Source organism: Chironomus tepperi, unplaced genomic scaffold (genome assembly GCF_022539635.2).
Source record: "Chironomus tepperi strain 1889 unplaced genomic scaffold, CSIRO-AGI_Ctep_v1 contig_221, whole genome shotgun sequence".
NCBI classification, from domain to species: Eukaryota; Metazoa; Arthropoda; class Insecta; order Diptera; family Chironomidae; genus Chironomus; species Chironomus tepperi.
Window position 1 is genome coordinate 48188 of NW_027226343.1, and position 26464 is coordinate 74651.

The 26464-nt window shown below is 30.5% G+C and overlaps 6 protein-coding genes across 6 annotated transcripts; 4 read left to right on the top strand and 2 right to left on the bottom strand.

Annotated features, from left to right (window-relative positions):
• The first annotated feature begins 3235 nt into the window (after positions 1–3235).
• On the top strand, positions 3236–7875 carry obst-E (obstructor-E). Its single transcript, XM_070640732.1, has 5 exons — positions 3236–3444; positions 7002–7072; positions 7137–7226; positions 7297–7329; positions 7401–7875. Exons 1-5 carry the CDS (start codon positions 3387–3389, stop codon positions 7797–7799), a joined length of 651 nt encoding a protein of 216 aa, XP_070496833.1. The 5' UTR covers positions 3236–3386; the 3' UTR covers positions 7800–7875.
• Positions 7876–8204: 329 nt separating this feature from the next.
• LOC139090884 (zinc finger protein piragua-like) lies at positions 8205–11008 on the top strand. The gene is made up of 2 exons (XM_070640742.1): positions 8205–8781; positions 8845–11008. Exons 1-2 carry the CDS (start codon positions 8635–8637, stop codon positions 10885–10887), a joined length of 2190 nt encoding a protein of 729 aa, XP_070496843.1. The 5' UTR covers positions 8205–8634; the 3' UTR covers positions 10888–11008.
• A 350-nt stretch (positions 11009–11358) lies between these two features.
• Positions 11359–15085, top strand: Agpat2 (1-Acylglycerol-3-phosphate O-acyltransferase 2). Its single transcript, XM_070640740.1, has 5 exons — positions 11359–11489; positions 13352–13664; positions 14381–14562; positions 14628–14670; positions 14759–15085. Exons 2-5 carry the CDS (start codon positions 13352–13354, stop codon positions 15037–15039), a joined length of 819 nt encoding a protein of 272 aa, XP_070496841.1. The 5' UTR covers positions 11359–11489; the 3' UTR covers positions 15040–15085.
• A 736-nt stretch (positions 15086–15821) lies between these two features.
• On the bottom strand, positions 15822–18375 carry LOC139090888 (uncharacterized). Its single transcript, XM_070640751.1, has 4 exons — positions 18152–18375; positions 17935–17975; positions 16528–17094; positions 15822–15832 (listed from the first exon to the last, which is right to left on the bottom strand). Exons 1-4 carry the CDS (start codon positions 18373–18375, stop codon positions 15822–15824), a joined length of 843 nt encoding a protein of 280 aa, XP_070496852.1.
• A 1612-nt stretch (positions 18376–19987) lies between these two features.
• On the bottom strand, positions 19988–22152 carry asun (integrator complex subunit 13 asun). The gene is made up of 3 exons (XM_070640731.1): positions 21787–22152; positions 20812–21729; positions 19988–20752 (listed from the first exon to the last, which is right to left on the bottom strand). The coding sequence occupies exons 1-3, from the start codon at positions 22059–22061 to the stop codon at positions 20005–20007; spliced, it is 1941 nt and encodes a 646-aa protein (XP_070496832.1). The 5' UTR covers positions 22062–22152; the 3' UTR covers positions 19988–20004.
• A 517-nt stretch (positions 22153–22669) lies between these two features.
• Positions 22670–24672, top strand: LOC139090877 (E3 ubiquitin-protein ligase Iruka-like). Its single transcript, XM_070640733.1, has 3 exons — positions 22670–22836; positions 22901–23546; positions 23610–24672. Exons 1-3 carry the CDS (start codon positions 22753–22755, stop codon positions 24404–24406), a joined length of 1527 nt encoding a protein of 508 aa, XP_070496834.1. The 5' UTR covers positions 22670–22752; the 3' UTR covers positions 24407–24672.
• The last annotated feature ends 1792 nt before the right edge of the window (positions 24673–26464 follow it).

Below are 26464 nucleotides of genomic sequence, written 5' to 3' on the forward strand. Positions count from 1 at the left end.
TAATTCAATAAAGAAGCCTCTGATTCCATTTTATAAACGGTTAAGTTAAAATATGAATATGGATTGTTGTTTTTCAGGATTTTTAGCACATCACTTGAAAGTAATGCAATTATGCATAAATATTGACTTTTATGGATTTTGTTGCTTATCAGATAAAATGTAATTTACTTAAATTGACCATTAATGAAAAACAATTCAAGATAATATCAAAATGCGCTGTAATTAGCATAAAATATCATTTAAACTCATATCGTCATTTCCATTTTTTGTATTCAATATGCCACATTAATTCGTGCTTATACAATAAGCATGAGAAAGAAGTATGTAAAAGAAGAATTTGTGTGCGAGAAGATGAAATCGAAAGTATCGCAAAGCACGATCGTCTGGATCCAAAAAAAGAAGATTTTTTTGTACGTGTGACAAGATTTTTATTTAAATTAAGTTTATAAATATTTGGCCGTTAGTGAGCAGTCCAATACATCAAAGCGGTATCTGCTGTCCATACTCAAGATGAGAGAGAGAGAAAAAAATGTTTCAGAATTGAGATTAGGTGGCAAATGATGTGAGAAATGTCAAGGTTGTGAAGCATTTTTTTTTCTCATTTCGCTTTTAAACTTGCCATTTCATTGACAACAGTTTTTTTTATTTTCCTCTCTTCTTTCTTCTTTACCCATTCACCATTTATAAATGACTTCTTTTTGTTATAATTTTTTTTAAGGAGATATAAAAGGTATTTATGCGTTTAAGTGATTTTAAGCAGATTGGCATGTTTGTCATTGTTGCCGATCTTTTTATATTCTGCAACAAAATTGTAAAAAAAATTTAATAAGCGGTCGTGTGATGTTTATGAGAAAAAAAAAATCTGTAATTGCAACACTTGATGCAGATGAGATGATTATTTTTAATTAACTATCAGAAACAGCACTTTCTGGGGTCTTCATGGCGGATATAATGTAGTTAACATTTTGGATGCAGTTCTGTGAAAATTAAGATTTTTAAGGTATGCATATAGTCGCATCTTAAAGCCATTATGGTTAAGTTTTAGTCAGGACTTAAGTGAATTACCAAGTCTGACTGAACACAGACTGCTAAGCCTAAACCTATGCTAAGATGCAATTATTTTACATGAATAATGATTTTATGATAAATTCAAAGGATATTGAACATCAAAATTGAGAATCCTTAGCCTAGATCCTTACTTGATATCAAATTCTGATCGCAATTGCTTCCTATTTGAAATTTCATTGATATAAATCCCAAATTCTCTCATCCAAATCATCTAGATTGAAACCAAAGTCATCTTTCAAGACTCAAATACCACAAACAAGAAAAAAAATTATTCAGGTTTAGGTCATAATAATCTTGAATCAATACACCATTGTACGATGTATGTCATCACTAAATTTCAAATGTCATCATAACTTTACCCTCCTTGAAAAAGCTCATCGCATTCATTTGCGTAAAATAATTTAATATGAAAAAAATTTGTTCAATTGACACCTTCACGGAAATGCGCGACCTTCCTTTCGATCTCACACATAAAAAAAACTTAAAAAACTTTTTGAACTTATTTTGTATCACATTGTAAATAACTTTTATTGCTTCTTTATGCTTTATGGCATTAACAAGCCTCATCGTCTTCTTTTACCAATTTTTTATTTTATTATTTTCGCATATTTAGGTCGCATAGATTCCCCACTTTGCATTAGTAGACAGGGCATCATCATAATGATGCTTTTGAATATAATAAAAATATATTTCATGATAGACATTTTGATGGTTGTATGATTAATTATGTTATTAGTCGACAAACATCGCATCGTCCCCAATGCTGTGTGTTGTTGCCGTTTGTCGTGATGTTATAGAAAATTATGAAATCTCTGCATTTTTTATATTTATTATTATTATTATTCGAGTGTTAATAATTTATTTTGCGAAAAATAGGCATTAACTGACAAAAAAAAATAGATTTTCATTGTGCAAGTATGCGAGAAGTCACATCCAAACGATGTGATACATTCATTCAGGAGGATTCAATTTAATATTTTTGTCAAATGTGCTTCTTCGATTGAGCAACTGCACATATGATTTGGCGAATACAACACATCTTGAAATACTAGTATAGATGAACGTGAGAGTGAGAGCATTCGCACATTGCATGTGATGTCTGGTAGTTGTGTGCGGTGACATTATTAAACAAAAAGTTCAATGGATTAACATTTTCATATATGACGATGATCATCATCATTATAATGACAATAATATATCACATGTGTGGCTCTATGGCTTTCACGTACTTAAGGAAAAACCGTTGACTATCAAAAATTTATTAATAAAAACTTGCAGTGGTTGAGTTGTATGGGAAAAAGTGGCAGAAACTATGACTGTATTTTCAACCTTGATAATATTTTCATCCGTAAGGTCTTTATCCTAGTATAAAACTTTTTCCTTCTAGAAAAATGTTAAGTTACTTCATCAAAAATATTTGACGATCTCATAAAAATATGTTGTTCCTTTATCTATTTATATATTTCTACAGAAGTATTAAACTTTTTCGCAAGGTTACCGGTTATGATTCTAAATCTTGTTTTTGTTATTGTATTAAGCATTATCAGCATTTCTATATGTTAAAAGCTTTTACCACGGATTTATGACTTGAAACACTCAAGTCTGTTGATGAGATATTTTTCCTGTTTGAATTCAGCCATGGAATTAGATTATTCACCCACAATGCAATGCCTCAGACAAATTCTACTGAAACAACAAATGAGAACATCACATTGCACACAAATCCAAGAACATAACTACCAACTTACAATTTTTTGTTCATTGGAAAAATGATGATCTGTTAGCTAGTAATGATCATGAGAGATTTTTCTGATTCCTGTTGATAGGTGTACTAATACACACACGATTATTGTGAGGCAAATGTCGAAAAGACATAGATCCCATACTCTCGAATGTAATCTGAAGACTAACAGAAGAGAGAGAAAAATGTCAATTTATTCAACTTTAAAGTTTATTTAAATATATATTTTTGTCGATCTTTTGGTTTTTGATTCATCAGTGGGTCTCGTCTACATCTATATGTATTAAAAAAAAAAACGAGAAAAAATGATGCAAATTTATGAGAAAAAAATAATATAATGAGATGCTGGCAAACAACAACAAATGCTCATCTATAGACCGGTGGTGAATCGTGGAGGGCCACGACTCTGTGTATTGTACACATTGAATTGCTTCCCATCAGTTGATTTTTGAGTTTCGTCGCGATCAAATCGGATTTTCGAGACGCTCTCGACAATTCTTTTTTTTTTGGAGATTATTTTTCATTTAATTTTTTCACAGTTTATTTTAGTCACATCTTAATCTTTTATTAACTCATCATGTCAAAGATATCGCTGGTGAATTTATGTTTGTGTTTGATAGTGTTTATTACACAAGGTGAGATGCAGATTTGCATGAAAAATTAACATTGTAGATAAATATTATTGTATTCATTCGCGGTCCATTTAAATCACGATTGAAAAATAAAAAAAAAATCAAGTGACCGAATTATCAAAATCAGACGGTCAAAAATGAAAGGAAATTAGCAACTTTTTAATAAGAAATATAAACACACGAGACCAATAATTAACATATCGTTTATAGCACGCGAGTGTGTTTTCGGTCATCACTCATTACATATTGCAATATGAGAAAAATATGGCTGATAAACAGAAGGAAAAGAGAGAGAGAGAGAAGTGATGATAAAAAGTGAAATTACGAATTTTTTTATATATATATAATTTTTGAGACACGATACGCTTATCGCCACATACATGTGAAGACAATTGAGGATGAAGCGTGTCGATGAACGAAGAAGAGTTGAAAATTTGAATATTGCATAATGGAACAGCGTCAAACAATATTTCGAGAGACTGAACAGAAATAAAAGACATTATTTAAAACCATAACTAAATATTCAATTGATCGAAATGATAAAAAGGCATTTTTTTCTTCTTCTTTCATTCATTTATCGATCTTTAAGTCATCTTCCAACTTCAATGGAAAGAAAGAAGAAGAATAATTCATGAATGAAATATTTTTATAGCATAAATTACCTTGAAATATTGTTCTTTTGTACTCACTTTGTATGACTGGATGTACAGTTTCTTGTAATTTATTGAACTTTGCGATTTTTCAATGATTTTCTTTAAATTCTGATTGAATTTGAGATTCTTACTTCCAAACAATTCTGTTGTAAGCTAATGCACTATACTAGATGCTCGTTATTTGCTTTAAAATTGCTTAATTAAGCAATTTATATATTTTTTCAGATATTCTTGTGAACTTTTCAAGATGACTGAATTTAAATTTAACGAATTCAAATTTAAAAACTCAGTAACCGTTGAAAAATAAAATTCTCTTCCAACATCTGGTTAGAATTACTTTTCTACCAATATATACAAAAATGCTCTCAAGACTGCTGAAATTTTTAATTAAACTTTTATGCAAATTTTCAATAGTAAACGGAAACAATAAGTGATTCATAAATTTTGCTTATGTGGTGCATCAGATCAAGACAACAGCTCTAGGCTCTTAAAAAATGCAAATTTCAAGAATGACTTCACCACATCTTTTTGTAGCTTTTTGTTTTGTTTAAAATATGCGAATAATTTAATTAACGATGAATCGCATAAGCAAATTCAAATTATGAGTCTCAACACGGTGAACAATAAGAATTTCATAGAAGATGATTGAAAAAGAAGCATTTAGTGATGAATGGGCATTATATAATAAAAAGATGATGACCTTTCCAATTTATTAATAATATGAATAGGTAGTAACAGCATACCAACCAGTAGTATCCTTTAACTTTGACATTCATTGAAAATGTTACGATATATTGCAACATTAATTGAGGAGGTCGACACATGGAGAGACGGTTGTAAATAAATAAATATGCCTACTGCCCAGATCAATGGATATCTTCGGGCCTTTAGCGTCTAATTAAATATGGGTTGAGTAATATGTATCCGCATTGTATGACTTCTTCAATATTATTTTTTTCTATTCAATTTTCGTGATGAATTTGAGCATAAAAATTTATTCATTGAATTCCAAATGGCATTTCTTACAAATAATAATCAAATTTGTCTTCTTCATCTTCATCATATTCTTCTTATTTCATTTCATTCACGTGACGATGAATGATGAGTAAACTTGGAGTAAACCCATATTTATCGTAAAAACAAGTAAAAAAACGTCTTATTTGGATGCATTACTATTTTATTGGACTATGAACAAGCTGTGAAGATAGTCAATACAAAGTTAGGATGATTAAGCTAATATAAATAATATTTATTTGATTTTTGTGGTCATTTTTAGGTTAGGATTGAGTTAGGTTATGAATATTGATTTTAGATTTCGGTAGAAGACGAAGTTGACTCGATTTTGACTCGATTTCTTACAGGATCCTTAATCTTTCAAGAGTTAATTGACTTACAAGATAATAAGTCTCCGATAACTATTTTCGGTAGCCTAGGACCCAACCCAACCATTAGAATACAAATTTTTAAGGTTATGTCATAAACTTGATCTTTCAAATTTCAGTCACAAACTATAAAAATTTTGAAAGTTCAAATCAGAATTGAATTTTAAAAGTTGCTCAAAAACAATAATCCATTTGGTATTTCGCAAATCTGTTTTTAGACCATATTAACATAAATTTGAGCGAATCAAGTTCATCTACGAATATAGCCAAGGCAGCAATGTCGTGAAAGATGTGCAAATTAAATTTATATCTCGAAAAAAGCTTAAAAGAAGCAATTCAGTGGCTTAAATGTTGTCTGTCGCATGTAACATCAACAGTGATCTACAACAACAACAGCAACAAACGAAGTTATTTAATATCTGAGAAAATGAAATCAGAGCAGTATTAATTACCATATTAAAAAGGACATTTGCGTGTGACTGTAAAGTTTTTACATTTTTTACGATGATCAGTGACAAATTGTTATTATATGCATATCTCGTTACCTCCAAGATGTTGAATAATTGATAGATTTCCTATTTCATTGTTTACTATCTGTCTATCCACGATTGCCATCAGAATTCTAGCATTTTAAATAAATAAATAAATTTTGTTTTGAATCTGATGTCTATTGACCTTCATACTATGCGTTGTTAAACTTTATTTTGACGCTTCTCTCTTCATTTATTGCTTCTGTGATGATCGCTACGTGTGTTTTTTTCTTATGCATGCATACATTACATGAGATGAAGAATTTTTTGTGTCTAGTGTACTAAAAAATTATAAATTTTTATTTAATAACATTAACCTTTCACAAAAAATTCTTCTTTGAAAAGGTGATAATAATGACTGGCAGGTTTTGATGAAATAATGCTGCATAAAATGATCTTTCACAATAAAAAATTCATAATTTAAAGCGTTTTAACTTGCAAATCTACCGTACATGCTTATTAATGGGGATTGAGATGTGAAAATTTAATTTATTAATTTTAATGTGAATCACACTAGTGTGCAGCTTAACGTCTTGTGTGATGAACAAATTGCAGATTCATAATTATTTTGCAAATTTGCATGTTTTTTAAATATTAATAAAATATTTAACGGCTAAATTTTAATTTTTCGCGTCAGTTTTTGCATCTTTGCATCACATTTGCTTCAATTTTAATTGAAAAACCTGCAGCAACAAGCCATAAAATGTCTGATGAGTTTATTTTAATGAATTCCTTTAAAATCAATTAACAAAGAATCATCTTGCATACATATTAACGTGAGAATAACAAATTTTTCCATAAATGTAATGTTAGACAAGTCATCTCTTGTTCCTAGATGGCATTTTTACAATAAATTATGTGAATGCCACTAATAACGCATAACGATCAAGTTTCTTTACCTCGAAATAATTACTTGTGCAGTATTTTATTGACATTTTATGATATTTAATGTTATATGTTCCTACTTAAAATATAAAATCTCATTGTCGTTTTAGTTTACACATGCCCTGAGAAAAATGGAAGGTTTACTGTTGGCAATAGTTGCGATAAATATCTAGAATGTATTGTAAGTTGAGACTTCTTTTCCTCGTTGTTAATTGCTACTAAATACACAATTTAATTGTTTTCAGGATGGAGTTGGAGAGGAGAAGCAATGTCCTGATGGATTAAGATTCAATGATAAAGCCAGTTTATTCACATATCCATGTCAATACCCAATTGTAAGTTTGCACGATCAACAAAAAAGTAAAATACATCATAATGAAATTAATACTTTCTAAATTATTATAGGACGTCGATTGCGGTGCACGATCATTACTTCAAGTGAGTTATATAAACGACCTTTTAACTTATGATCCATAAGTAATAAATAATTTTTGATTACTTCTCTACAGCCTGCAAATCCCTCAGAAGATTGCCCACATCAATTCGGATATTTCAGAATGGGACGTAACAATGCTGAATGTAATCAATTCTTAAACTGTGTTGATGGACGTGGATATATCTTCGAGTGCCCAGAAGGCTTGGCATTCAACCCAGAAACATATCATTGCGATTGGCCTGATGTAGTTGATGACTGTGATGCCGCTTCATATCTTGGATTTTCATGCCCAGTTGATCCAAAGGTTGAAGGTCTTGGATTCCAAGAATACCGATTCTATCAAAAACCAAATGACTGTCAAAGATACTTCTTATGCGTTAATGGAAATCCCCGACTCTATAACTGTGGTGATGGAAATTATTTCGATAGTAACTTGAGAACGTGCACAAATGAGACAACTACCTGCGTATAATAAGTTATGCATTTATATTATATTTTTTTTCATTCGAGGATTGTCTTAAAACACGACTTAATTATTGCTCAATCAACGTGAGAAACGATTGCGTTTTATTTTAATATTGTCCTGTATATAAAAAAATATATTCATAATACAGCACAAAACTGTAAATACTTCTATAATTTACGGAAAATATAAACATTCCATACTTTTCGAAATAACGGCTTTTGATTTTTTAAACTTATCTGTTTCATTTCAGTTCATTTCAATTTCATTTCGTTTCAGTTTGTTTTGGAAATAAAGTTTATTTTTGAGAATTTTCTTACTTAAACTTATTTGTATGTTGCGAAACTTTTAAAGAATAAAGTTTACGCTGTTTTAAACAGACTAAACCACTAACTTCTTAAAAATGTTATAAAACTCTCAACGGTACTAAAGAATTCAAATATTGGACAATTTGACAAATAAAAACCAATAGCAATCTACCTGAAAGTGGAAATAATGTAAACATTCATTACCTACCTTTAATTTACTGATAATTAAATTATATAAATTGACGATTATAAAACTAAGTTCTCCAGAGATGACTTTAGTCATTTATGAACAATAGATGTTGATAATCAGAACAAAAGTTTGTGTAATCGCGATAAAATTGAAATTCATCAAAATAAATTAAAATCGGTCTTTAAAGTATTTAATTTACTTAACAAGATATATTTATTGTTTGCAAAATGCTTAACTGAGTTAATTACAATATCAGCAAAGGTAAAAGATCGCTAAACATCGAGATTGTGAATGTTAAAAAATCTTCCGGATCTAGAATTTTTATGAATATTAATTAACTGGAATAATGATGCAGTTAAATCAAATATGTCGGTTGTGCTTGAAGGAGAAGACAGACAATGAAACAGTTTTAGTGGACATATTCTCGTCATTAGTTAATGAAACTGGAAAAGTAAAGTTAATTGAGAAAATTTTATCAACAACGGGTATTAAAGTAAGTTATTAATTAGTTAATTAAATTAAAATGTTATTGACCTTCCGTTTAACAACTTTACAGATTACAAGGAATGATGGAAGATTGCCTTCAAAGATATGTCATAAATGCCTTGTTTCCATTGAATCTTTTGTTGAGTTTCGCGATGAAGTCCGTAGAAGCGACGAGAAATTGCGAATTTTATTAAACTTAGATAGAAATGAGGAACAAAATAGTCAGGATGCTGATCCAGAAGAACAAGATGAATTCGAGGAAATTGTAAAATTAGATCCAAATAAAGTGTATGAAAGTAGTGAGGATGAAACTGAGCAGGAAATGTCACCCGAATCCAGTAAACCAATAATAACGGAACCGCCTATAATACAGCAAGAGAAAATTCCACCATTAAAAATTACAAGCAATACAACGAAACAAAGAAAGGAAATTTTTCACTGTAAATATTGCGATGTTGTATTTTCCGATTCCGTTTCATGCACAAATCATGAAAATTTTAATCATGATCCAGTTAATCCATATGAATGCAATGTCTGTTCATTAAAGTTTAATCAACATCAAAACCTCATCATACACATTAAAGCAGAACATAATACTGATAAGCCATTCATTTGCGTACAATGTTCAAAGAATTTTATTCGAAGATCTGACCTTAAGAAGCATACATTTGTGCATGCAGGAATTAGAATGTTTTCATGCAATTTGTGCACAAAGTCATTTACAAGAAGCACGAATTTAGCGAAACATAAACGAACACATCTGGAAGTTCAAAAGAATTTCAAATGTACGTTATGTCCAAAAGCATTCATTAGCAATGTCGAGTTATCAACTCATATGGAAATTCACATGAACCGCAATACATTTAATTGTAAATATTGCAATCAGGCATTCACACAACGTGACGAATTGGAAGTTCATCAAAAAACACATATTACACCTATGAAATCGTCACAAGTTACAATTCAGCCTCAACAGCCACCACAACCGGCTCCAATTGTATTCTACAATCAAAATCCAATAGAACAACAGCAATTTGTGCCACAGAATCAAGCGCCAATGAATTTTTATACCGAAAATGTAGAACCAAATCCACCGCCACCTCCTGCACAGCCTAAAATCGAATATCCAATAATGAATCAATTGCTGACAAATTTCAATAATTCAGTCTATAAATGTGAGAAATGTTTCGAGCAATTTCCTACGTCACAATTGCTACAAAATCATCAGACCTTATATCATTCCAAGAACTTTACATGTGGAATTTGCAATAGCTCATATTACAAGAAAAAGGAACTTGATCGTCATGTTATAACAGCACATACAGACATCAGATATAATTGTTCGAAATGTAGCAAGTCATTCTCAAGGAAAGATAAGCTTGCAAGACACGAAAAAACACATTTAATTCCTGCTTTTTATAATTGTGCATTATGTCCTGCTGTGTTCATCCGTAAACATTTACTGGATCTTCATTCTAAAATTCATTTGGTACCAAATCAGAAAGTAGAAGATTCTGGATTAATCAACAATTTGAATTTGGAACAACATCCGCAAATGGTCGAAGATCAACCAATGCCTACTGAAAATTATGTTCCAAGCTTAATATCACCTTTAAAGCAACGATCTCCACTTGATTTATCGCCTGTAAAACATGTTGATCAACCGGCTGTATTATATCCTATGAATTTGAGCATAAATCAACAACTTAATCCTATTAATGAGCCTATGGATTTATCCAATGATAAGCAGTACGATGACTGTGTATCAATCACTAAAATTGAACCTCCAAAAATTGTCATTGAGTCGGATGACGAAGATGACTTGAAGATTATTGAGAATAATAATCATGAGAAGGAAAATGACCAAAAGAAGCAAAATGCTGAAATCATAAATCATGACTTTATTCCAAAGACTGAAAATTTGACATCAAATGAAGGAACTGAAGGAAATGTTGAAAATATTCAGAACTTTATGAATGCAACGGATCAAAAAGAGGACGCAAAAATGGAGGATTTAACATTTCATAGTATGACGTCGAGACTGTCGGATTTAGATAAAATGGAACCGTCGAAGGATTTGCCGATGGAAATACTGCAAAGTCCCGACATTTAATTTATTTAATGAACTTTTTATGTTAGTTTGTTTTCTTTTAGTTAATACCATGTATTAGTAAATTTTACTATGAGTAATGCACAATAAAGGCATCATTAGGCGGGAGATGTTTTCAAAATAATGACTGGATTGTCTTAATATCCTTTAATGGACTTTTTTGAAGATTTCTCTACCTTTTACAAAAAACTGTCACTTTTTATTTGAATTTTTATGGTTTGTGTCTTTGCTTTTAGATATTCCCCTTTCTCTTTACATTTTTGAGTGGTTTTCTATTAAAATTTTTATATTTCAACCTTTTTCCTATTTTATTTAACAATACTTGATCCTATCAAACCAAGAAACAGTAAGTTCCATTGATAATTCACTCAGAAATAGAAACAATTGCACAACCCAATTTAACGGTCATATAAAATTCAAATTTTAAGGGGATCGTCTGGAAAAGTCATGAAAAATTATAATTTTCTCCCATCTCTCCGCACATATATTAAATGTAATTTTAGTGTGTTTCTTGATTTAGTTACTGCTTAATACTCGTGCGGTGAGCTTTGCTTCTGTTGATTTGAGCTTAATTCCATCGAAACACATCAAAACAGACCGAAAAGGTATGAAAAATCGGCAATAGAAAAAAATTCCTTTAAGGACGAAAGACCGGCTTATATAAAAAGTGTAAAAATTATCAGCTATACAGAGACAATTGCCATAAATCAACTGTTGATTAATAGAACATTCTCCTTAAACTATTATTTATTTACATTCGCGTGACAAGTTTTCCTGATAAAATTTTTAATGTGTGATTTTTAAGTTGAGAATTTTTAATTAAAGGAAGTCTTTGGTTCCTTTACATTTTGTGAATCATTCAAGGTTTCGCTTGTAAAAATGTATAAAATCGATATAAATTAGAATTATTCAAAATACAGTCTCACAGACGTATCAATTACGGTAATCAAAGGTTTGAAGATGTTCCGGTAAAATGGATTTTTTGAGATCCAGGAAAAGCTTCCTGGATTTTTTTCAAATGTCATTAATTTAGGATTATTTGCAATGGTGATAAAGTAATCTTTGAATTTATATTAAATTAATTAAATAAGAACAAGTCAAAATTTGCATATTATTGCCATCCGTTACATGCATAATATAATCCAATAAATCGTAACATCCACATCAGTAAATCAATTAAAGATCAACAAGATGATATATTCTTCTTCTCTATAGTGCAACAGCTGTTAGTTGTAAATTGAATTTGATTGAATATAATGCAATCACACATAAGTACAAGTCAAGTGTAAAAGTCGTGTATTCTAGACATGTTTTAAATCATTGTTGGGGTAATTACATTTGACGATAAGAATTCAGTCGAAACAACTAATGCCTGATAAGAGTTGCCGAAATCCAAATTTCAAAATAGTAAGAAGAAGCTTCTCATTGAACTTTATTCAGAAAACGGCACGTTTCATTTTTGTGATTGTTATTTTATCGAAGAATTTACCACCTGTTGAAGAATTTTAATGCTAGGATTTACAGTACATTTACCATAGTAAAAAGTTCAAAACAAAGCTTACATGATCTTTTCCCAGCCTTATCGTTAATTGATGACATGCTTGATATCGAGAATCTTCTTTAATATCTCTAGTATCAAACTTAATTATGGTGAATTACTCAGAATATGCCTTTTGTATAAGCAAAATAAATTATATTAATCATTGTATGTCATACGATGTACTGATATCAGTACTTTATTACCACGCACGACACTTGAACGAAAATGACGGAATCAAATGTTGATACACGTTTTTCGCGGCTATGCGTAACGTTTTGTTGGATTAAGCTTTTTTATGCTTGAAAAATTATGTCAAGAGGATTATTTTTAATTAATATGTTACGCGTGTGACTTTATTTTGATGCTTTTCATGATCGACAAAAGCATCAAGTCCAAAAATTATCAGTAAGAAGATAACGGCCAAAAATTATTTGAAAAATTAACAGTCAAAAAATATTTGAAAATTATGCAATATTTGAATTAAAAATTACCGTTATTTTGACAAAGTTTATTTCCGTCTATTTCTAAAGTTTAAAGCTCTTTTGGCAATAAAATGCGCATAAAACACACCCTATAATTAAAACAAAGACTAACAAAGCGTTATAAAAATATATTTATTGCTCAACAAAGGCAGGCGTCCTAATCTTCAAATTCTACACCATAGTCACATGTCACATAAACGAAAACTCAATTATATCCAGTGAACTTAGAAAATCCTTTCAAGTCACGTTCGCAACTTTTTAACTTATTTTGCTACTTATTCGCATGCAAAATGCTGATTTTATTGTTCTAAGCTATTTATAAAAAATTAAACTTTACTCGATAATTATAGTCTAACTATAACTACAATGATCATGCTCAATTTGTATCTATAAAAGTGTCATTAACTCACTATTATTATTTATATATTTTATTTCTCTTATCTAGATGGCGTGCTCGTTGAGTGAACTAATTGGACTTGCGATTGTGGCTCTTCTGCTATTTTCTATGTCTAATCGTGTGCAGTATTATTCCAAAATGTTTATCTTTATTTTTTCGGCACTTGTTGCGGCAGTATTTCCGATTCCAATTATGCTTCATCGACCAAAAGACTGGCGTAATGCACTTATACCTGCTTGGTGTATTGTTAAAGTTGGAGAATTCTTAGGCTTAACATTTGAAATTCAGGGAATTGAAAATATTAATCAAAAAGAAGGAAGTGTTGTGCTTGTTAATCATCAAAGTGCCATTGATCTCATTGGTGAGTGTGACTTATTTTTGAACGTGTGACATTGTATGTGTTGTGTGACATCGTCATGTCACATTGACAACCGTGTCTGTTTTTTCGTATTTGAATTTCAAATCCATACAAATGTTTGATTTAGACTTATAAAACCATACAAATTATTTCAAAATCGTTTTGACCGTTATTTTTCAAATATTTATTATACGTTATTTTTTGAAAAATTTATAAAGTATGATGCAAGCATATTGAATAGACAATGCTAAAACTAACAATGCCTAAGCATTTTAAATGCACTTTTAAATAGCTTTCAAATTTTATAAGTAGTTGTAGATAAATAATTTCTATTTTAAACATGTTAAGTACTTCTTAATGACCATCCTTGACTTTGTCAAAGGTGAAAATCCTTAATTATTTTTTGACGAATTTTAGTCATAATAATTATGTTAAACAAAATTCATTTTCATTATTGTTATCAAAGAAGAAATCTTGAATTTCCGTTAAAGGAAGTCGATTCATTAGCCGTATATTATCAGCCATAAATAACGTTTAACAATGCATAGAATTTATTTTTGGTAAATCTATTTATGTAAAGCATTAAGACGACACGTTATGATTGATTGAAATACTGTAGATTAATGATGTGATATTGTCAACCAACATAAATAGTTGTCACGACTAAATAATTCATCAACTGGATTTCAATTCTAATAAAAGAATGAATTTACTTCCAGTATTAGGAAAATTATGGCCAATCATTGGACGTCCTACACAGATTGCAAAAAAGGAATTATTCTACTTAATGCCATTCAGTCTTGCATGTTATTTATGGGGCACAATATTTATAAATCGTCAAAATCATAAATCGGCATTGGACACCATCAACAAGCAATCGAAGGCAGTCAGTGAGCGAAAGGTATCATTTTCCAGTAAATAAATTTCACCATCATAAATATTAAAATTATTTTCTCCATTCCACAGTCAAATATTCTATTTTTCCCAGAAGGCACACGTAATCAATCAGGTATGAATACCCTTTTTTCTTCTCTTTCTTTGGCTTTATTTAAAATTTTCATGAATTTTCAATTCATTTATTTTTATTTTATCCACAGAGACACTATTACCGTTCAAAAAGGGACCATTTCATGTTGCTATCCAATCGCAATGTGTAGTACAGCCAATTGTCGTGTCACGATATACACATTTAGATTCAAAACGTAAAATTTTTGGACGTGGTAAAACAGTAATAAAGATATTACCGGCTGTTAAGACTGAAGGTCTGGATAAGACAAATATTGACTCACTTTTGACAAATGTTCAAAATATCATGCAGGAGAACTTTGAAAAGTTAAATGATGAGGTTGCAGCATCGTCAAACATGAAGTACTATTAAGGAAGCCAAAGACATGATGAAAAAGTTATTTACAAGGAACTTTCAGTTAAACTGAAAATTTATTTATTTATTACGAGTTTGATTTATGTTTTATCCATTCAGATATCACTGAGTAGGCACAAAAAGATACTATTTCTGAAAATGTAGAAGGTGATTAAAGATAGATTAGGTATGGCATGGTATTTTTGATAAATTTTTGATATTTGTGAATGAGAAGTTCACAAAAGTGTCAAGCTTAACGGAAAAATTCAAAATTTGAAACATTTGTACGGTTTTCAACTAAGATGAAAAGCAATTGAATGGTTTTAGAACTCAAAATGATCAAAATGGACATTTTATGATTCTTGATATTAATTCATGCCTTACCTAATCTACCTTAAATCATCACCATATCCACAACCTATACCCTCTTCTTGAAACACAAAGAATTTATCAATAGAAGTAAAGCAAATTGACCAATAGAAAGTTATCAATTAAACTTATCATTCCTACGCAATAGAGGATATTAACGGTGAATTTATGCAAAAATCATAAATTATCAAACAATAGTCGTTCTTTTTGACTAGTCCTAACTTATTTATAATGGTAAAAGAAAACAATCGATAATCAGTTTAATGATTAGTTTTAGAAAATGTTTCGTAATAAAATATTTAAAGTGTATTTAAGAAATTTTTGTGATTTAATGATTCAGAGAAAAAAGAAAAATTTAATTAATGTAAGGAAAAAAACAATTGTAATATTGAATTTTATTCATAGCAATTATAAGGATCAATATGAAAACGTTATTTACGAACTGAAAAAAGATAAATTATTACCAAAAAAATTAATAAATTAATTTAAATTTACGTCATAAAATTGAATTTTGAATTTATAATTTGTGAAATTTCAGATATTATTGTAGGTTGCATGATAATAAGTTGCATGTTCATTTATAGGTTTATCAAATTAGAAATCTAAATTTATTAATATTTTATTTAATAAGCATGGAATTATTAAAAATTTTTAGATTGTTCAGCAATCTATTTCAATCTATCTAGTGAACAATCTATATATCTTTTAGATTGTTCAGCAATTCTAGCAAAAATTTAAATTCATCTCATAAGTAATGAAATTTTGAACTTAAAACAATATTAACGGCCTTTTAAAATTCAAAACCATTCAACAGTTTCAACACGCCCCAAAACTGTACAACAGCAAACAATATTTGAAATTTTAATGACCGTTTTCAATAATTTTGGATCCCAAAATAGTAATTTTAGTAATTCTTATCCTATTTAATTCACAACAATTCTATAAACCTAATAATCAATAAATATCTTACTCTACAGTATATACCATTAAAAGAAATTTAAATTCGCTTAATCGTACAGAATATAAATAATGCAAAAATTTGATAAGTGAGTCGCGCTATTGTACACTGAACTTGTTACTTTCTCATGTGATTCAAAAATTTAATATCACATTTGAAACGCGTACAACTTCCATTACCTAGGCCAATAATTGATGCCTGCAAATTGTCTAAATTTGCTGTGATTGGTTGATTTGTTATCTTATTTGAAACCCAACTTAATCCGAGTCCTAATATTGGAATTAAATATTTTTGAAGGTCGACTGTTTTTCTCGAAAATTTGTTATTTTCGCAGATATACTTTTTTAAGCACTGCCCGTTATCATGCTTTGCGACTAAAAAGGCTTCAAAAGATCGAAGTGCACGTCTCGATATCTCATTGACTTGCTGTATATTTGGATCATAATGATCAACAGATCTCTTTACTCGAACTTCCAATTCAGCTGCTTCAGCTTCACCACCATCAGCAGTCACTTCCATTGGCAACATCATGTCATTATTTTTAGCCATAGTTATGCATATTATGACTTGGACAATAAACATCCCAAACGATAGAAATGCCAGGGTAGTTAGTGCTATTTCAAAGATGTCTTTTAGATTCACTGTCTTCATTTCATGGCCTCCCATGTATGTTGGTGCTGGATAGTAATTTGAGTGTGAATAAGTCTCTTGTTGAGGTGCTGACGGAGGTGGTCCATATTGATATCCTGGAAGTATGAGAATTTGGTAAGTATAAATAGTTCTTTATTAAGGTATTTAAAGCAGTGAAAACTATAAGTGGGATTAGAATAATTCATTGGGTTTATAGTAGATATGAACATCGAAAAATGCATTAATGCTTGAAATGAACACAGTTTTGCAAACCTTCAAGCACGTTCTTGTTAAAAAGGTCATTCTGTTTTAAAATAGGCACAACTTATTAATATTCAACGATATAGTTACAACCTTCTAGTTAATAATTAACAATTTCAGCTACTAAACCACCACAAACTGCTCTAAGTAGTGCATGTGATTCTCAACAGGTGCATCTAGCACATGGATATTCTAGAATCTACTTAATAATTTAATAATTTTGACAAACCCTTCGATAAACTTGATATACCTTCAAACTCATTAGGAGGAGGGAAATGAGGGGGATAGGGAGGAGGTACACGTAAAGTTCCAAAACTTCCAAGCCCTTCTACCAAGAGAGAAATGAAATAATTTTCAATAAAATATAATCTTTGGGAAGAAAGAAAAAAATTGAAAATTTTCAGCAACAGAAATGAAAATCTTACCAGTCTTTTCGTTTGCATTTATAGCATTCAGAGCATTAATATTCGGCTACAAAAAATGAAACTCGTTTATTCATCTTCATGCATGATAATCTAGTTAACGACATTAACTCACATTTGGGACAATGGCACTGTTAATAAGAGGTCGCTGCACCATATATCCATTTACTTCTCCTTCCTCATACTCATCCTCATTGTCATCAATATATTGTTCATTTCGAATATTTAAGTGTCTATCAACTGGAGTTTGATTATTTTCATCAAAGTTTCGACTTATTCCCATGGTTCGATATATGTCATTCAATGTGGTCGTCCTAGACGTAAATAATGAATGAATTTGACACATTTAAGTGATTATTGATTGATTGGGCCAATGAATTGTTAATTCGGATAAAATTAAAAATTAACGGTTTTCAAAAATTCAAATTTAAATTTTTGAAAACCGTTATTTTTTGAATTCATAAAAGCCGTTAAATTTTAGAATTTTTACTTGGCCAGCCAATTCTTATATTGATAAGATCCTTCATCAAACAGCATTCGTTCCCTAACAACTCCATCATCCACCAATGAATTATTCTTCTCAAGCTCATCGGGGCTGTCCATAAGTCCCATTCGTCTCTTAAACATTGTTTTTGGCTTGATATTTTCAAGTATCTTCTCAGCCACAAATTTACTACACAGGAACTCATTTATCATTTTACGATGATAAAGCATCGAGTCTAAAGCTGTCGGAAAGCTTCCATCATCTTTGATTTTCTCTTTTGTTATGCATTGAAATTCATCGTCCAGTTTTTGTGATGATAAATTTTTCCATTCATTATTGTCTCGTTCTTCAATCAACATTAATGATGCAGGCATTAAATTTTCATTTAGAATGTCGTTTATATCCAGTGTAAAGTCTTGCATCATTGTTAAACTTTTGCTGATAAGATGCAGCACTAATAAAATTATTTTCCACATTTTTAACTTATTTCTGTGTTCTTTGATGTCAGAATGTAGACTGATGACAAGCTGCTGCTGAAAAATCGGAAGAAATGTTGTGAAGTTGTCGAAGAAGAAAATTTAACACAATTTTTGCGCTTCGTTTACCTTTCTAACTTATTTACATTCTGTATGCTGCACATTTTCTTCACTTTTCATTTTTGTTTTATCTTGATTGTATTATATTGTAGCACGTTGTCATTTGTTTGTGGATATCATCTGTGAATTTATTCAATTTTTTTTTAAATTTTAACGGCTTTGAAAAATTCAAATTTATAACGGCTTTAAAAAAATCAAAAATTCAAATGTCTTCAAAAATTTGAAATCTTCTTGTAATTCAAATTTTTGAAAAACGTTAAATTTTTCAAAAATTTAAATTTCCAAAAAAACCGTTAAAACCAATATTTCCACGTGTACATGTCCAAAAATTCTTAAAAAAATGTAATGAATTAATTAAATGTATTAATAAACTGTATTATGTGTAAGTTTCGTTGACAACAATCAACAATTAATCTCCAGTTCACTAATTGTTGATTTTTGTTCAGTCGCCTTTTGAGATTTATTCCGTTTACATCGAGAATAGTTCAATATTTGTGAAAATGAAGTTTTATGCAGTGAGTCTTATTGTTTGTTACTTTGGTTTGGTTTTGAGTGGTAAGAAATAACTTTCTAAGTGATTTAAGGATGTAAACATAACATTATTTACAGCAAGCATCCTTAAGGACATTAAAGACAACTTAATTAATCACGATGACTCAGGATATGAAGAGTTCTACATTGACGAACCCGAATTAGTCTTTGTTCCAAAATCTACAACCGAAAAGGCTAATTCAATCAATGCGGCATTAATTACAGAAGACGATTTTCGATATGACCATCAAATTGAAGAAAATGAAGAAGTTCATATTAGAAGATTCTGTGCACATAAAATCACTCGAAAAGTTGTGCTTTGCTGATCATTGCAGCTAAACTTGTGCCTTTAATCCTGCAAGATAATAAGAAATGTCGAATAAAAAGCTTGTTTTTAAGTACCGAAAAATTGTGATTCATAAAAATAAAAGGTGAATGTGATTTAACGACAATTGTGTATTTTTCAGTGCCTGTTTGCTGTCTAGTTGTTATTATAAACCTATATGAATAAATATCAATAATCGAAATATAAACAAAGAATTGTAAATGTGAATAAACTTGACATTCTTGACATTTGTGCAGCATGTCTATGAATTTTTGAGTTTCCTTCATAGTGTGACTATATGACTAACTTTGTTGATGACTTTTCACTGATTTGTGATTAAATTTTACACAGCAAATTAATCAATTAATTTTATCATTTATTCTTGTTCCTTTAAAAATTACAAAATTTTACGTTTTAACTTCTCCTTGTGCTTCCTTAGCTAATAAATGTGGATAAAGAACGGCTACTTGTCCTGCCGGAGTGGCCAATCTACCACTAAAATCAATTCTCTTTGTGGCAATTGCTTGTTCCTTAGCCATCATAATGTCATACAATGATAATGTTTGCCGACTTTTTAGACCTTTATGTCTTTCAAGTGGTGTTGGCGATAGCGGAGAATCAACTGATGATCTTAAGACACTCATTGATGACGAGGACTCATTAACATCCAGCATTTTCCTCAATCCACCAAGACCAGAATCAACATCAACTTTCTCACTTGTTTCAGGTGTTTGAGCGCTACGGACTTTTCGGATACACTGTAAAATTGCTTTATGACCAGCTGACTTTCCATTTAATCCAACAATAACTTCTAATTCATTCCACATAAGTCTATATTGATCATCTTTCTTATTTCCTTTGATTCGTTGATTGTTAAGAATCATTTCGTGACGCGATTCAACACCAACAAGTTGATAAAGGCACTGTTGACATGCAATCACTTCATCTTCAGTTAAATCTTCTTTTGCTGTTACAATGAGAATTGTCTCAAGATATTGTCTAATATTGAAGACGACTGTAGAATTAAATGTTAATGGCCAATATTTTGTTAGTTTTGCTACTCTTGCCCTAACTTTTAGCAAATTTTCGTCTGGATATTTCATTTTTAGTGGAACTAAACGTTGCTGAACGATTGTTTGAACAAAGTCAGGAATTCTGGAATGAACAATCAAATATTAAGTCATGAATGGAATTAAAAAGATCAGAGGCCATACCTATAATTAACAATTTTGCCACCAACGCCTTCAGAAATTGACGGAGCATCCTCAAGAACAGTCCTGGATGTATTTAGCGAATGAATGAATATTTCACCGCCATGAGCAGACAGTAAATGACTTGTAATTTTTCCACCAGATTTTCTCGGCATTTCCAATAAAACAGACCGTCCACTAAGTAAGAAATTGATTAAGCAAGAACTTGGACGTGATGTAACATCAACAGGTGTTATTCGATTCTGTACAACACAATGTTGCATTTCTGAGGCTCCAGACCTAGGTGTACACCATTTTAAGGTCACAGTTTCATATTCAAATCCTTCTTTAATGCTTCGTGGAAGTTCAGAGCCAAGAAATACACTATGAGTTCTAGATTCGTGAAATATTTCAACATCATAATTCGCACTGGAACTAGAATTTTGTTCCTCTTTCATTGGAATATTTGTGACTGTTGTCGATGCAAGATTGTAATGTTTTAAAATCAAACCCATAAGTAATTTTGAAAGCTTTCCTGCAGGACATGAATGAATTTCTGATCTTAGATTTGGACTTATCTCTATAAGTCCACGACTAGTTACAAATGACTCAATATTTGCTGGATAAAGATTGATAATCAGAAGATGACAAAAGTCAATATTTAAAAGTTGATCATTTTTGCTTGAAATCGCATTTTGTTGAATTAAAACTTGATGAAATATACTTTCCAAACTATACATGCTTGGCATGTCTCTAGCACTTGTACAAACTATAACTCGTCCACGATTTGAAACCCTTTTTGTCTCATGCTTCTGCATATATTCTTTTTGAAATTCTGTTGATTCTGCCAATGCCTCAATAGCAGCTCTTAGTCCATGAATAACTGTGTAATCTGATGTCTGTTGCATATTTCGTGGACCTCCAACCATTATCATCGCATTGCTGGATTAAAGGATTATTTATTAAATTAAGTGAAAACTAAAATTTACTGTACCTTACCTTATGTGATTCATATTTTGTGTATGAGGATCCCATGTATTTACTATATGTGCTGCTTTGTCAGAAATGATGAACCTAATGAGTTTATTATTAGGAAAGAGATCCCATACAATTCGGCAGTATTCTACTGAGCTTTCGATGGCATTTGTCCACATACTCTTCTTTACAGGAACTCGGGCTGATCCTCTTAAATCCAAATAGAATGGCTCTTCATTGCTAATTCCAAAATAAGGTGTGTGATCAAGCACAAAGACTGTTTTGCAATTTTCATCCATATTTGATGTATTTCTATTGTAATTAATAATAAGTGACTGTTAGAATAGTTTTGTTTACTTTTTGTGTGCTGTTCCTGTGATTCTCAAACTGTTTTGATCCACAGAAAAATATTTCAATTAAAAAACCGGTAAAAATAGCTTCTAAATCATATTTAGCTTAATATCTTTAATAATATCAGAAGAATATGAGTTTTATAGATGTGGATTTTACCAAATTAGCTATGAAAACTGCTTACTTCTATTGGAATTAATAATTTTATTGGACAATAACAAATTTGTTCAGTGTAATCTGTTGAAAATATTGTGAAATTATAGAGGTTGTTGTTATTTAGAGCAAATCTCAAAATGATTTTTGAAACTTTTAATTTTTTGGTAAACTTTTAATTTTTTGGTAAACTTTTAACTGACGGAACTCATATGAAACATTTTGATGCAATATGCAATCACATACTGAGCATTAAAGCTAGGTATAAGTCTATATTTAATTGATGGAAAGAGTGATTTTTTAAAATCATTCAAAAACCGTTGAGATTCAAAAAATTCAAAAATACAAGTTAGGGAAAAATTAAAAGCGTTTTTAGCAAAGTTTACTTTTCTCAAGAATTGCCCTAAAAATTGCAAAGAAATTATTTGATTTTCTTTATTATTTTTATATATTTAATAAGTATTTGGCAACTTTAAGCAAGTGAAAATGTCTTCGACACGTTCATATGCCGATCCTCGTTGGTTTTATTGCCATCAGTGTACACATCGATGGTTGAAATCGCATAATTCAGTAAGTTTTGAAATTATTCAATAAGAAATTTTAATCTTTACACAAATCTATGAAATTATTGCAGATATTTGAATGTCCACGGTGTCGTCAGGGATTTATTGAAGAAGTTACTGATGATTTTAATCCAAATATACCATTCTTTCCGGCTCCACCATCACCTCTACGCTATATTTTGTATGATGCCTTTAATGAATCAAATGAAGAAGATGCAAGAAGTAGAAATCGAGCTCGACGTAATCGAACTGATCGTACCGAGCAAGCAAATAATCGTCTGCCATCGACGTCACGTAGTCGATCACCTCATATTTCAAATATAGTTATTGGTACGGGTGGTAATCGCGAAGGCAATCGAAATGATCAGAATTTTAGGATTATATTTAATACAAGGCAAGGTGAAGCAAATCGCTTCCTTTCCGTAGCTATAGATGACATAATGAATTCACTGTTTACATCAGAACGTCAACCAGCAATGACTGATGAGCAATTGAATGAAATTCCATTAGCAACAATCACAGCAGCACAAGTAGAAGCTCAATTACAGTGCGCAATCTGTTTTGAAGATTATCAGGTCAATGAAAACGAAGTTCGGAAGTTGCTATGTAATCATTTTTTCCATGAAAAATGCATTTTCCCATGGCTGCGTAACAATGCATCATGTCCTGTCTGTCGTACTAGCTTAGCTAGTGAAAATGATTCTGACGAGGAAGTTGGTATGTAAACATATAATTTTGTCACTGGATCTTATAACTTTAATTATTACTTCTTCATTTCAGCCAATTTCGTCCAATTTATCACAAACAGTCGCCGTGCTCGAATGAATCCAAATAATACAGAGAATGAGCCTGGTCCATCAACATCCCAATCAAACAGATCTGTTCCTCAAGCATCTACGTCATCAAATGTAGGATCGAGAATTCCAGTATCACAATTATCACGAATTCCTCGCATTTCTCGACGAGTCGAAAATCCACAAGTTAATCCAATTGCATCAACTCGCATTCGGTCGAGAAATTTACAAATTAATCAAAATGAACCACCTCCTCATTTAAGACCACAAAATATGACAATTCGTGGTGGTGATATTAACAGTCGAATTAATGCGCCAATATCAAGTCGCACCCGCAGTCAGCATAATTCAAGTATAATAGAACCACGCAACCCGCCAAATTCACGAGAAATACGTAATGGACAAAGAAATGGATTGTCAAGAATCAGACATATTCCACGTCCACAACGTTCAGCACTAACACATTCAGACAATAACAATGAAGAACCTCCTCAGCCACGCTCAAGACGACGACGAATTCCTTTTTATTCACCGCCACCACTAACAGTCCGAAACAGTCAACGTTCCTTTGTAAATTATCAAGAACTTCTTAGGCGTATCGAAGATGATTCAGATAGTTCAAGCAGTCGAGATACCTTTGACTCACCACCACTTTCAGTTAGTGATCCTGAAATTGTTCAAATAAGTCCACAATCTTCTATATTAATATCTCAAGATAATACAAGACATGGTACGACGGCGGCTGAACCTTTACGAGTTGATATATCGGACGACTCTGACTGAATTGACAGCGCTTAACTTTACATTTACTATTTCATTAACTAAGTTCTTTTTCTAATAATGTTGATAGATAAATAAGAAATGAAATGAATGAAGATATCATATTTTTTTATATTCCAAGAAGATGAAAAAGAGATACAAAGAGTTACGACATAAGTCATAGGATATAATTAATTTCTTTTGAAAAGTGCGAAAAATTGATTTAATCGTTTAAAAAAAATATTTCTTAAGATTGTTCATTTGAGATTTACTTTTAAAAAGCAAAGAAATAAAAAAAAATGGAGAAATGCAGAATTTAGACCTTGTTTCTTAATAGTTGTGCAACATAAAAAGATCCAGCAAATTCATGTGGACGACACATAAGTGAGACAAATTTAACGGTTATTTGAAATTCAAATAAAATTCCTCAAAGAATATTTTCAATTGCAAAACCTTACAAATTTTATTCCCGATTATAAAACAATACAAATTATTCATAATTTAAAGCATTTATATGGTTCTTAAACATTTTTAAAATGAATCTTAAATTTTATGTAAATCTTAAGCATTGCGCTTAACTCTTAGACCGTTCAAACCTTCAATATCCGCGTATTAAATTATTCATTACAATCGCCAACATCCTGATTAAATTCACAGCACCAAAAGTTCAATATCCGCACATAATTATCATCATAAACATTAAATAATTAATTTTTTTTATTTATTAACATTGACATTGAGCATTAATGCCAGGATGAGTACAAAAAATTAGGGTGAAAATATAATTTCCTGTCATCGTTAATGTGGATTAAAAGTATCGTTATAAATATGACATGGAAACAACAACAATTTTTTGTGTATGACCCCCTTTAAATCCTTTTCGATTTCATTAAGCTAATTGGTTCTTTATTTTTTTGTGATTTACAGATTTATATGTTATTTTTTTGTTGCTTCCGCTGGCTGTATCATAGCAATGCGTTAAGCAATCGTAAAATAATTCAATTTAATCATAACTTTATGACTTATGTGATGCATTAAATTTTCAACAACAACAAAAAATGGGAAAATCGTCATGAAAATGATTCTCAATCATAGCATACCATATATAGGAATTGGAATACACAAAACAATTTCACATTATAGAGAATAATGTTTGTTGAATCATAAATCAAAATTATGTTGTGTATTCATCAAATTCATAAATCAATGCATTCATACATTCGAATGTTGTTTTGCTAATTAATTGGAATTACTTTTTATTGCTTTTTTCGAATGTTGTGTCTGCTACTCATCTTCTCTAACAGCCTATGGACATTATTTATGTTGTATGACAACAATATTATGTTGAGAAAGCATCATTGATCCTTTGTGATGTTTATTTTGTTGATTTTCTTGTTTTCTGCATGATTGTTGTGCAGACTTAACATCGTTCTGTCTCTTTCTGTTGAATGTGAGCTTTTTATTTGCATTGATGTGCCTTAATTTTGAGAAATAAGGCAGAATTGTTGATCTATTTAATTTTTGTGTTTTTTGAAGCGGTACAAATTCAAAAGAACTGTTGTGATGTTTTGAAATTTGAATTACTGAAAACCGTTAAATTTTTTGAATGATTTTATTTGTTTTGTATGAGGTTTGCTAATTTTTAATTAAGTTTGGTATACTTTCTTCTCAATTTTACTCATAAATTGCTTCAAAACATTGAAAATCTGTTAAATTTTACGTTATAATTCAAAAAAACTTAAAACTATACAACAGCAATTATGGTGAAATTTAGAAACATTTGTAAATCCTTCAAAAATTCACCTCACACGTGATTAAATCTAATTTCCATTCAACATTGTCGCTAATCTCCTAGAGTAATTCCTAATAGAACGATACACATGACATCATAATGACTATTTTCATTTATAATGAATTATGATAATCCTATTCAATAATCATATCTAATATATATTAACGGATAAATCAGCTTGTTTCTCTCAACAACACATCAGCTTACTGTTTTCGAGATGATGTGTGCTTGGTTGGTTGTTTTACTTTTTTTTTTATATTTTTTTTATTTTATTCTCTCCCCTGAAACTC